Consider the following 13,100-nt stretch of genomic DNA (forward strand, 5'->3'; position numbering starts at 1 on the left):
TCATTGGATGAGGGCCTGAATCCAAAGGGCATGGCTGTAAAGCCCTCTGCGGCCAGTTAACAGTCCTGAGGAATGACTCTTCCCACACTCTTTGAACCCTTGAGCTGTCTAGCCAGAAATTTAAGACATTTTTGAGTCTTGGTAATGTAATACTGCAGCTTAGAACCACAACCTACTCATGTTCACACCACCCAGATCGTCTCTAGGACATGATGTATTTCCCCCGCTCATTATTTCGGCACTCCCTCTTTGTTAAATCCAGGTGATATGCATTCTCACAAATGACCTTGCGATAAGACGTAATGTCAGTACGATCCATCGTCTTTCATAGGAGCCTGTTTTCATTTCACACAAATGTGATCGTACAAATTTAATATGAGAGATAACCTATTATCGGCTCTGCACGCTGCAGCTCCATACTATATTAGAGAGCTGTTAGTGCTGCTCTGCCAGATTACCGTATGAATGTGCATGCTAAGTGAGCTCCAAACCAATGAAAGAAGCCATGCTTGAGCAAGTCCCTCTTAGAATGCCACAAAAATCACTTGCGATAATTAAGTGGAGGTTACAGCATTGCTTTGTCATTTGGCCTAAATCCATCAGATGCTTCATGACATGCGTATTTTTGCTCACAGATTGTTGCACTTTGTGTTTCCCACAACCACAGACCACTATAAACCCTTTTTTTTTTTTTTTTTTTCTGACATGAGGAGGAGGAACAGGGCTTGGCTATCCTCCTGAGCTCTTATCCAAGTCCAGCTGTTAGTTTCTCAGTCTCAGTGTGTCTCTCACTCATAATGAAACTGTTAGAGAGCTAGCTGTTATTTGGGTCAGGCTGTGACCTTTCTAGCCTCTTCTCCACTTAGTCTCTACAGGCGACTAGGAGAACCCAGGGTGAGAATCTGGAGTGTATTAGTGACCTCTGCACCTGGTCATGCTTTGAAAGTCTCTCAGGCATATCACATCGTCCTCAGAGGGAATCAAGCTTTACCTGCCGCCCCATCACAATTATCATTAGCGCTAACCTCCCCCTTTTCCCTTGTTATAGTTAAAGATGATGATAATTGCATGGATGGGAGAGCATAGCCTTCTCCCCCAGCTGTTTTTTTTTTCTTTTTTTCTTCTTCTTTTTCTGTGCTATTCACCTTGAGGTGAGACAACTTTGCCTGAGCTCCCCAACACTGTGGAGGTCAAGACTGAGGAAAGGGGTAAGTCATTACTGGAAAGATGCCCCTTAAAAACCTGGCATCAGAAAGCCGTCAGAGAAAGGCTGAAGTGTACTCATTCAGACAGCTTCCCTTGTATTTATGGCCCATAGACCTGTTCTACATCAACAATCTCACAGATACTTGAGTTAGAACAGCTCAAATCGCTTCACTAATAAAAATGAATAGCTTCAGATGCTAATTTTACAAACTGCATCATCATAATGTACTCAGCTGTTCCGCCACAAAATCTCCACCTCTAATTTAATGTGTATGTTAAACTCTCAATGCCAGAATCTTCGTTATGCTGCTCTCAGATTCAATTTGTGTGCGTTTTTTCCTTATTGATCGCCCTTATCCGATCAATGCAGGTTCACTTGGATGAAAGAAAAAGAAACCGTTTCAGGTTTGTCCCTAAAGGATTTCTTTTTTTTGAGAGTGTGAGCATGCATTCAAGAGGCTAGATGGTGGGAACGGTGTGGTGGGCTTGTATCCAGGCAATAAATTGGTTGTGGGGTTGAGAAAGAGACCTCTCTTTAGCCTTAGTCACTGAAAAAAAGTCACAGCTGTAATTCTCCAATAAAACAGTGTTTTCAAACCTCAACTGTGTGGTTGGATGCCTTGTAGATCTGGCTGAAGATGTGGAGAAATTACAAAATCTGCCATTTACACTCCATGACTCCATGTAATTCTGAAACCTGTACGACTGATTTACTTCTGTGGCCAATATATTAATAAAAAAAAAAATAAAAAGAAAAAAATTTGGTCCAAACAATGAAAGTGGCATTTTTTTTTTTTCCTTGGCCACACTGACTTTGTGCAAAAAATAGCTCAAACACTGTTGTTCTTTGTTTGGGAACAGCGTGGGTTTGAGTAAATGATGACAGAATTTCCATTTTTGTGTTAACTTTCCTTTTTACTTTTCTAATTGTTGAAGATTTTTTTTTTTTTTTTTTTTTTTTACTCAGGCTTGATTTAATTCCTTAAAGAATTTGTCTCATATTGTGAGTGGCATTGTTCAAGTTTGGACAGTCAGTTTTGCGGATGTAGATGTGTTAGATTATTCTAGACAGATTGTGCATTCCGACAATGCACTTCCCAGTGGAGAGTCAGACTCCACATTGTCTACTTCATCTGATGCGTTGCCGGGACATTGAACACATTTTAAGACGACCTGTCATCAGTGTTTTCAGTCCTCCATTCACCATCTCTAGCTTTATGTCTCCATTACTGCTCTTGGGTGGATCATTTTGGTCCGGAAGCGAACATGTGGTAGTGTTTAGCTTGCTAATGCTCAAGGCTTTTGCTGCCTGGGGGGAGATATCACATGGACGGCTCCCAGCAGAAGGATTCAAGTCCAGTAAACAATCTCTACGCCCAAATGTGAAGAACTTTGGAAATGAGGAGCTCCCATGGGCTGCCCTCTGTCCAAAAATCACAGAAAGGGCTTGTGTGAACTTGAGTATGTTTTTCTGTTGCTTTTTTTTATTGCTTTTCTTATTGTAAGTTCTATTATTGCTATTGCATTTCACCCGTCTTTGCTGCCAAGAGCTATTCTCTCATCCCTACATATAACAATGTCTGTGGACCCAACACACATGCATGTGATTACGTTGGCAGGAATAATCATGTACTGCTAATGTTTTACTAACATTTTGAAACCACCTTCACCATGAATACCTCTTGACTTTGTGTTTTCGTTCTAATGGATAACATTACTGAAGTATCACTCTGAAATACTGCTGTTTTTATTGCGCTGAAACACCCCGCACATAATAAGTACTTCACATTTAGTTTATAACAAAAAACACCTGGCTTCTTCTTCATCAATGACTGGGCCACTTATTTTTTTTTTTTTTTAAACATTTTCCTATATTCATTCATGTTATTAATGTCCTACATGTATGCAACATGTTTTGCATCTTTAATTTCTTTATATAAATGTTTTCATTATTCACAGACACCACCTGTATTCTTTTAACTCTGCAACACCCGCTTACTTTTTTGCTGTATTAAACACAAAACTAACCGAAAAGTTTTCATCCACATCAAAATAAACTTTATTTTTCTAGCACTTCATTATGGTGTTTTAGGGAAGCAGTTAAGATCTTTGTTTCTTAATATTCATCTGTGGTGTTAATTGCATTTCAAAAAAAAAAAAAAAAAAAAAAAAAAAAAGCAAGCCAGCAGACGAAAAGCTCTGTCAGAAATATTCAGGGTGGAGTATAATTGAATCAGCAGGCCAACTGCAGATATAAAGCAAAGCCTCCCAAACTGCCCACCTTTTCCGCCTTAAGTGGAAGTAGCGATGGGATGAGCTGTGTCTGTTTCTCAATAATCCAGCACCGCTCGGACTGAGGAGGCGCAGGCCTGGCGGGCTTCGGATCTCTAACAGCTGAAGAGCCTGAGGATGTGTTGAGAACATCCTGCTGAGAGCGTGGGCTATCCAGGTGGGAGAGCCAGCTGGTGGAAGGGTGTGACAATGCGCCTAAGGGGGTGGTGGGGGTATCTTAAGCTCCACAATATGGCTGAAAGCTGTTCCCTCACCTGCAGCCCTTCCCTTAAAAAAAATAAAATCCTTCAGAAGACCCGTTTTCTGATATTTCATTTTCTGTGGTCTTCATGTTTCTCAGATTTAAGTCTATCTATCTATCTATCTATCTATCTATCTATCTATCTATCTATCTATCTATCTATCTATCTATCTATCTATCTATCTATCTATCTATCTATCTATCTATCTATCTATCTATCTATCTATCTATCTATCTAGTATTAATTTAGATATTTGACTATTTTAGGTATCCCATACTTTTAATTATTTGTTTAATTAGGGACCAGATTTCGCACTTTCATGCGAACTTTCATGAGTTTCATGCTGGCCAGGTCATGGATTTCACGGTCACAAACTCACCAGTCTGATCTTAGTCAAAGGATTCCATGGTTAATCAATACCTTCAAGTCGGCCGCCTACTGCTTGCTTGTACAAAAAGTGTATTTTGGTTACTTTCTTCCATACAACTTGCTAAAGTCAGTAGTAGACAGAAATAACAAAGTCTCAGATGACGTTCTTATTGCTCCATTCATTCATTGTGAGCCTTTAGTTTGACCTATCCTGGACACAGATTTGCAATAACATCTATCTATCGAACTGGAATTCTCAAAGAAATTCTCACATAAATTCTGAATTGTGCAAATCCCTGGTATAGACCCATGGTGTCATCATTGTGAGACATATTTGAGACACCCTATACCAGCAGGAAAGCACAGAAAGTTTGTAGTAAAAGTCACATTAAAACTTCCATCTTCTAGAGTAGACCATAAATCCACAATTCTGTGATCAGCTTGTGAAATTTATTTAATTATATTTACAATTAATAACTTTTTGGAACTGCAAGTCCTGTTACCTGTCAAGGTGATAAGATGCTCGCACAAATTAATTACTTGGTATCCATTCCGTCTGAGCACACCTGAGCTTTTAGTACCATAATTAAATAAATAAATTAAACTTCCAGAAGATCAAACTCTCTTAGTATACTCAGTCACCGTCACTTTCAATACAAAACAGACATGCATCAGTACCACAGTCCTATTGATACAACAGCAGAGGGCCTGTAGCCAGCAGCAAATCCACCTGCTTAGGAGATGCTCTTGCTTTGATAGCTCCTTCACATGTGCATATTTCTTGGGAGAGGCTTGTTTGTATGTGATTTCCTGGGAGATCTCCATCTTGGGCTTAAATAAATAGCGGAGTTGTGATGATTAGCGCTGAGGTGCGCTCCTACTCCCACAAGCAATCTGCCAAACCTAGACTTCTTCTGTCTTTGTTTTCACCTGAGTATTACCCAGAATCTTTCTCTCTCTCTGTCTCTCTCTCTCCCCCAGGTGGGTCCCAGAGCTACGGCCTTGATTGCTCACTAATTTAGTTAGTTGGTAGTTGACTGTGACAATGGTTTGGCTGAGGATTTTGCTGACATATTATGTCACTCAGGGAGAGGCTCTCTTCAAGCAGACCTCACGCACAGCATTAATGTTGGTTTGGGGCTGTTCCAAGTTGCCTTTCCTCCTGCTCCTTAGGATTACGGAAATAACACAATTATCTCCATAGTTCTTTGCTGTTGACAGAGCAGGCCCTGTGTTTGTCAATAGAAGGCCCGCAAAATCTTCCTTCAATATATGGAGCGGTGCCACAGTCACGTGCCGATGGTCTCTTTAGCACGTCGACTCTAGACGTCTGTCTCTCTGCATGTTTTTTTTCTATCTCACCTGTTTCTCTCTATCCCTTTCCATTTTCTCCTACCTCCTTTTTCTCTTCTCATCCCTCCCTTCCTCAGTTTTTTTTTTTTTTTCTTCTTTTTTATGTCATGATATAAAAGGGAAGTCTGACATGCATCAGTGTCTTGGTTTAATCATGACGCATCTGCCATGATCTAGAGTTTCTGTGTCCTTATGCTTTCCACCTAGGAAGTGTTATCGAGGTGCCATATGCATAATTACCCTATAGAGAGGAGTATATGTCATTTTTTATTGCTACATCAGGAGCTCATAAAAAGTGTGGTCCAAAGCACAGAAGTCATGCTTTTCGTTTTGGTTAGCTATATGACAAGACTGTATCTAATATAAAACAGCCCGGTTCATCTGAAACAATGTTTGTTTAGGTCTTGTTATTTTTTATTAGTGGTTCTTTACTACTACCACTTTTCCTCTTACTTACAACTTGGAAGTATTTAATCTGTGAATTGTTAACACTTACTCACATGTCTCTTATCACAGAAACATGATTATTTATTTATTTATTTATTTATTGGTGAAATTAAGCAAGCACCTAGGAACCACCCAGAACACACATAAAAATAAGCTAAGAACCACTCAGTACACCTGGTATCCTCACAGAACACATTAAAACTGTGGTTGAAAGCTTTGCATGGGTATTTTCTTAAGTAAATATACAAATGTAGTTATTTTTCCTGTCATCATAGTTCATGCAGTCATTCTGTTTATGCTTGATGTATCAAATTTGGTAAGCTCTAAATATTTGAACGTCTTCTCATTTTCTCTTTTTCCCGAAAAATTGAGCAGATGCATTTACTGGTCTTGATAATTAATAGTTACCCTCTGGTTCTGTCTCTTTGCTTTCAGTTAAAAAGGACGTGGAAGAAACAGATGACAGGATGACACAATTCAAGAAAAAAGCGAAAGAGCTGCGAATTCTGGATGCCAAGACAGCTCAGAATCTGTGTAAGTTATCAGCATTCCATATCATCTGTGTCCCCTAACACCCAGCCAAGAGCCTCCAGATCTGTTTTTTTTTTTTTTTTTTTTTTGTTCTTCCTTCCAAAGAAGTTGCATTTGTCTCTAAAGAATTGTCTTTTTTATTATTTATTATTATTATTATTATTTTTTTTTTTTTGGTTTTGTTTCTCCATACTAGACTTTCTCTCTACTGAAAGCAGTTAAGGCTGCTGAATCTATAGCCACAATGTTGTCAGGCTTTGACTGACACTTTTCTTCTGTTCTCTTCTGTTTGTTTGTTTTCTTGTTCCTACATATCATGTCAACTTTAAAATTCCTCTTATCCTCTTGTATTTTCAAGCAGCATTCTGCAGTATTTGCTCTTCCTGCAACAGGTTTAGAAGATGCTGTTTTTTGATAATGGATTCAACCCGATTCCTCTGATATCAGTTGTACCGTAAACACATAGGAGGATAACAGGAAAAAGGACAACATTTTATTTGTGTCTGCCTCTTCCTCACCAAACGCAAAGCCAGATAGACCACCCTATAAAACCATTATGTTATTAAGGGACCAAAGTCTGATTTGTTTGTTTGTTCTTTCCCCACATGTAAATCAAAACCAGTGGTCAGTAATTTATTTATTTAAAAAACAAAAACAAAACAAAACAACAACAACAACAACAACAAAAATGTTTGTCTGTACCCCTCCCCTCTGTCTTGTTTGTCTATACCAACTTGAGTTGTCTATAGCAACTCTGTCTCTCTTAACACTCTGAGGTCTAAAAACGCGCCGGCGCGTTTTGCAGTTTTTTTTTCACATTGCAGCAAAACAGACTTAAAATACTCCGTCATTTTTTGTCATAGAGACATAAGTAATATATCAATTGAAACTATAGAATGTCTTCTTTTTTTTGTGTACACTCACAATCAAAATAAAACTTTGTGCTTTTTAAAAATAAATAAAATATACAGGGTGTGCTGTCCTGCCGTCTCCGTCTCTGCAAACATCGTTCTAAAACGTCACTAAAAGTAACTAAAATAGATGGCTTATACATGCTACATGGACATGAGAGAGATGTCTTTGGAAAGCTTTAAGTGTCTACTTTTAAACAAAACAAATAAATTCTAAAACAAATATTCTCCCTTTATGTAATCAGTATAAAAGTAAAGAGAGGTACTGTTTCTCCTGTCTGACCTAATTATCTTTAATGTGTGCCCGCCCACGCGCAGAGCGCTCTATTCATAAGATAATGTGCTGAGGCGATTTATGCAAACTGTAAACGCCCCTAACAGCGTCTTAAAAAGCATCAAGTTTCATCAGATTCATTCGCTTTCCTTCGCGTTTGGAAGATGGCACACTACACAGGTAAGCAGGCTCTTCAGATGGTCCTGGACAGTGAGGAAGTTCACTCTTTCCTCGGAAGAAGAACACGACTCTGACGATGAACGTCTGCATTTTGAAGAGCGACTTGATCCAGCTGAAGATACAGTTTCTGATGAGTAAGTGATTTAGTTTTACTTAAATTATTTGACGTGTTTTTTTCTATATAAGCGTACATATATATTTGCCTTATATTTACATCTATCTATATAACTATATATATATAACGTTATCTCATAAAAACGCTTATAAATAGAATGCTTTTCTGTTGATATAGGGCCTACTTAAATTATTTATATAAGCGTACATCTATATTTGCCTTATATTTACATCTATATATATATATATATATATATATATATATATATATATATATATATATTTATTTAACTCTTTCTAATAAATATGCTTTTAAATAGAATGCTTTGGTGTTGTTATACTGTTATTATTTGACGTGTTTTTTTTTATATATAAGCGTACATCTATATTTGCCTTATATTTACATCTATCTATAAATATATATATATAGCGTATCTAAGTAACGTATATGATAGGCGTGAATGTGCTAAAATATGCTTGGTTGTGAAATGCGCGAACATGTTGCTATTTGCTAAATGTGCTAACTGATATAGCAGACTGTAAACGTTTACACATTCGCACACTTTGTCCGGTAATGGCCAATTGACAGACATATACAGCATGCTTGTATACCTGTTACTTTCCTGTCAGTTATGCATAGCTAATGGTATGAGAGTATTATTTTATATGCTAATAATAACAGTTTTTTTTTTTGACATTTTTTTTTAGGAATGTGGATCCATCACTCTCACATTCACCTGCAATTCCCACTAGGAGGGCACGCAGCAACACAGGCGGAAATGAGAAAGAGTAAGTACACGTTTACCCACTATATGTGCAAACTGATATAGCAAAATGTAAACGTTTACACATTTGCACACTTTGTCCAGTAATGGCCAATTGACAGACATATACAGCATGCTTGTATACCTGTTACTTTCCTGTCAGTTATGCATAGCTAATGGTATGAGAGTATTATCTTATATGCTAATAATAACAGTTTTTTTTTGACAATTTTTTTTTTTTAGGAATGTGGATCCATCACTCTCACATTCACCTGCAATTCCCACTAGGAGGGCACGCAGCAACACAGGCGGAAATGAGAAAGAGTAAGTACACTTTTACCCACTATATGGTAGGCCTATATTGAAATCTGTAAGATTTTTCATGTTTTTAAAATAAGTTTCGTCTGCTCACCAAGGCTGCATTTATTCAATTAAAAATACAGTAAAAACAGTAATATTGTGAAATATTATTACAATTTAAAATAACTGTTTTCTATTTGAATATATTTCACAAAGTCGTTTATTCTTGTGATGTCCAGCATCATTACTCCAGTCTTCAGTGTCGCATGATCCTTCAGAAATCATTCTAATATGATGATTTGCAGCTCAAGAAACATTTATTGTTTACAATTGTTCAGAAATGTTTCATAAGTAGCAAATCATCATATTTGATGATAATATTTGATGATAATATTCATAAGATTCATATTTGATGATAATATATTTGCAGAGCTCTGTGGTGTGTCGTCACAGAAAGCAGCTCCAAAACAGACCAAAAGTGACCATGTACCGGTTCCAGGAGCAGAGCTGACATCAGATGCAAGGAATAATGCCACCGCTGGTCGTCGGAACTGCATGCTTTGCAAAGTACAGCTTGGTAAAAGGCAAGACACACCTTGGAAATGCCAGGCATGTGATGGCACACAGATGTGTGACTGTTCAGATTCTCTGTTCACCACCTCTCACTGACCATTGGGCTGCAAAGATTATCTATATGTGATCAAGCAGGTTATGTATAGGGTGTAAAAGTGGGCTTTTTTTTATAAACCTTACCTTTATTTGCCTGTACACAAAAAATGTGCCTTTGACCCTAGTTTATATGTGGATTATATTGTTAACTTTATTTTAAATAAAAAAGAAAAAAAACAATGATATGTCTTGTCTTTGCATTTTCTTAGTTGACTCAGTCACATTCCTGACTGAATGGCTCATTATGCGGCTCATTAGGGGCAGGGTCTTAATCTCCCCAGGTGTAAATCACTTCATTATTCATGAAGAGTCACACCTCTTCGCATATGGCCTACCTAAACAAAAAGTGTCTTAGAAATTTAAAATCAATACAATGTTTTATGTGTCAGAGTAGGGAGGATCATTTCCACATCATTTTGAAGCAAAAACTCTACACTAAAATATACAATTCTCAAAAGTCTTGTGAAAAAACATTTAGTATGCATTTTGAGGTATTGTTTCAGTTACTTTTTTTTTTGTTTTTTCAATAACCACGCATAAACATTATTCCTTTAAAAACACAAACATGTACATACATGTTCCTCACATATTATGGTAGCCTAGTTTGTGCTGAATACAGTGTAATGACACTTTTGTCATTAATATGTTTATAACCAACTGATAAAAGCACAAATGTCAGGGCATGTCAAAACTTCTCCAGGGCCCAAAATCAGCCTCAGACTCCAGAGGGTTAAACTGCCACTCTCTTGTCCCCATCTTGAATCTCTAATGTAAGTGTGTGTGTGTTCTCAGGAGTGTCTGCAACTCTTTGGACTCTGATTGATGAAACCAGCATGAGAATGCAATTTTATTCTTCTTTGGAAATGTTGGCTTCTTTGTCTTGGAGAGGAGAGCACCTTAGATATACAATATCACACTTCATGAAATATTCATAGCAAATGCTAAAATAACCAGCCACCTGACTATGTGTCCTACCCATGCTTGTTTTCATCCTAACCGGAAGAGTACTTGGATTCCAATTGAATACATCAATGCAATTTGAATTTGTGAATAGAACAAAATGAAGCTCTGAGTCTCGCTACAGTGCTACAGAACATATTTTGAGCCACACTATCTGAATGTTGGTTTAAAAGAGATAATAGAGATATAACTAGATGTTTACATTTCCAGTAGTTGCTGTTGCAAAGTTCTCTGTAATGATTTTAGGTTGTTGGGCGTGATTGCCCATCTGTGAGCACATACACATACTAGTTTACACCTGCTGTTTGAATCCGCCTCTTTTTGTCCACTTTCAACCACTTCTGTCCTGATCTCTTGGAGGGGAGGGTCTATGGGTAGGTACATGTATGGGCTTCTTTGGAACTTTTAATTTAATAGGCAAAATAACTGTGTGCAATTTGCATATGAACGTGACCAGAGACTACGGAAAACAGACAGAGAGCATCAGCTTTTGTTTCTGCTCTGACAGCCGCAAGACCACGATGAACACAGAAATGTTTAAAGAACATCGTGCTTAGTATGTTTTTCATCTTCAAACCAAACTTCAGACAAAGTTTAAATATCGTCTGGCTAACTTGCTTCCCATAATGTTCATTGCATCAGTAGGCAAAGAAAAGGTGGTCTTTTGCAGCTGTTCGAACACTTTTGACCACATGAACGCCATGAACACAATCCAGTCCGGAAGTTGTCGAAAGTAGACAAGCTCAAAACATTTCAGACCCCTTTTACACTTGTATTTAGCATCATCCACTTGTGATCTGATCGACCAAAACGAAACTTAAAGGGTTAGTCCACCCAAAAATGAAATTTCTGTCACTCATTTCTGTTTCTCACCCTCGTTCCAAACCCATGAGATCTTCGTTCATCTTCGGAACACAAGTGGTTCAACGTTAATGTTATGAAGTGACGAAAAACACTTTTTGTGCGCAAAAACAAAACAAAAATAGCGACCTTATTTAACAAATTTGTCTCTCCTCTGTCATTCTCCTATGCTATTTATGTTCAGCGCTTCCAAGTTCTATGTCCGAATGCCGGCTCAGCATTGGCCGACGCTGTTCATGTGAGCCGGTGTTTGGATGTAAACACTGAAGCACTGAACTGTGTTCACTGCATCAACTCCGTATAATAATAATAATAATAGATTTTATTTATAAAGCGCTTTTCAGCAGAAAGCTCGGTCCCCCATGGAGCCTAGTGGTGGGGACCTGAAGAAACAGGCAGCCAGATGATCTGAGGGAGCTACTGGAGGATTGACAGTCTGACAGGGTAGAGACAGATTTGTTGAACGAAGTTGTTATTTTTGCTTTGTTTTTGTAGTCACGTGGACAACTTTAACAATGTGTTTACTACTTTTCTGGACTTTGAATGTGATCAGTGAATGTGTAATTTTGTTGCTTTCTATTGAGTATAAAAAAAAAAAAAAAACTAATTTCATCAAAAATATCTTAATTTTTGTTCCAAAGATGAACAAAGGTCTTGCAGGTTTGGAACGATATGAGGGTGAGTAATTAATGACAGACATTTAATTTTTGGTTGAACTAACCCTTTAATACCAGGTGTAAACAGGTGTCTGTTTGTCTGTCTGTCTGTCTGTTTGTCTATCTATCCATAGTCTGGCAGGCAAAACTGTCTCATATACTCTCATTGCTTAGTTGAGCAATAATAATAGATATACTTGTGTCAGTCAGCGCTAAGAATGCAACAAAAGACATACCATTTTCATTATTCTCAGTTATTGTGTCTGAAGGACATCAGGGTCAGGTTTTGTGTGTGAGTGTGTGTGTTCTTGTTTTTGTTTGTTTTTCTCTTCTTCTTCCTTTCCTCTTCTTCTATTAGAGCTGGATCAGATGGAGATGGCCCTAACAGAAAAGATTCCAGTGACAATTCTCTCTTCTTCTCATTCACTCACTTTCTCTTATATTCTCATTCTCTTGTGCTCTTTCTCATTTCCACTACTTCTTTTCCCTGCCTTTGATGCACAACACACACACACACACACCACTTCAGGCTTTAGAGGAACTAATGCCAGTACACGAGTGGGAGTGCTGTTACACATTCACTTCAGCCACAAATCTGTCATCTTTCACAGAGAAAAGAAAGGGAGGTGGGACAGGAAAACAGAAAGAGAGAGTGTAAAAGGCACTATTTTAAAGGCTAATGTACATTATGTATCAATTTGTTTGTTTGTTTATGTGTTTATTTATTTGGGGCCTTACAGTCAAGGCAGGGTTGTTCCAGGGTTGTGGAAACGATCCGAAGGACTTGTGGAACATACATTTCTGCTTTTTACTTGGACAGGGAGAGTTACACATACCCCCAGGTATCCATTGCTGTCTCCCCCTCATGCTGAGAGTACAGTCTGTGGGCTGACTGGACAAAGTCCCCACACTTTCATTGTTTAGCCATTAAATTCTCTGGTTAGGAAAACTTGCTGAGTTCATTGATCCTG

The 13,100-nt window shown here is 37.9% G+C and overlaps 1 protein-coding gene across 9 annotated transcripts in view; it reads left to right on the forward strand.

The window, feature by feature from the left end:
- The window catches only part of diaph2 (diaphanous-related formin 2), a 456,526-nt gene that overhangs the window by 243,318 nt on the left and 200,108 nt on the right, over window positions 1-13,100 (forward strand). For all 9 annotated transcript variants that reach the window (XR_010895340.1, XM_067388324.1, XM_067388359.1 and 6 more), the window contains one exon: window positions 6,345-6,443. Coding sequence is in view for 8 of the 9 variants with exons in the window: in XM_067388324.1 (XP_067244425.1) it covers window positions 6,345-6,443 (99 nt within the window). In the remaining variant the exon portion in view is untranslated. The remainder of the gene's footprint in view (window positions 1-6,344; window positions 6,444-13,100) is intronic.

Source organism: Chanodichthys erythropterus, chromosome 1 (assembly GCF_024489055.1).
Source record: "Chanodichthys erythropterus isolate Z2021 chromosome 1, ASM2448905v1, whole genome shotgun sequence".
In the NCBI taxonomy this organism is placed as follows: Eukaryota; Metazoa; Chordata; class Actinopteri; order Cypriniformes; family Xenocyprididae; genus Chanodichthys; species Chanodichthys erythropterus.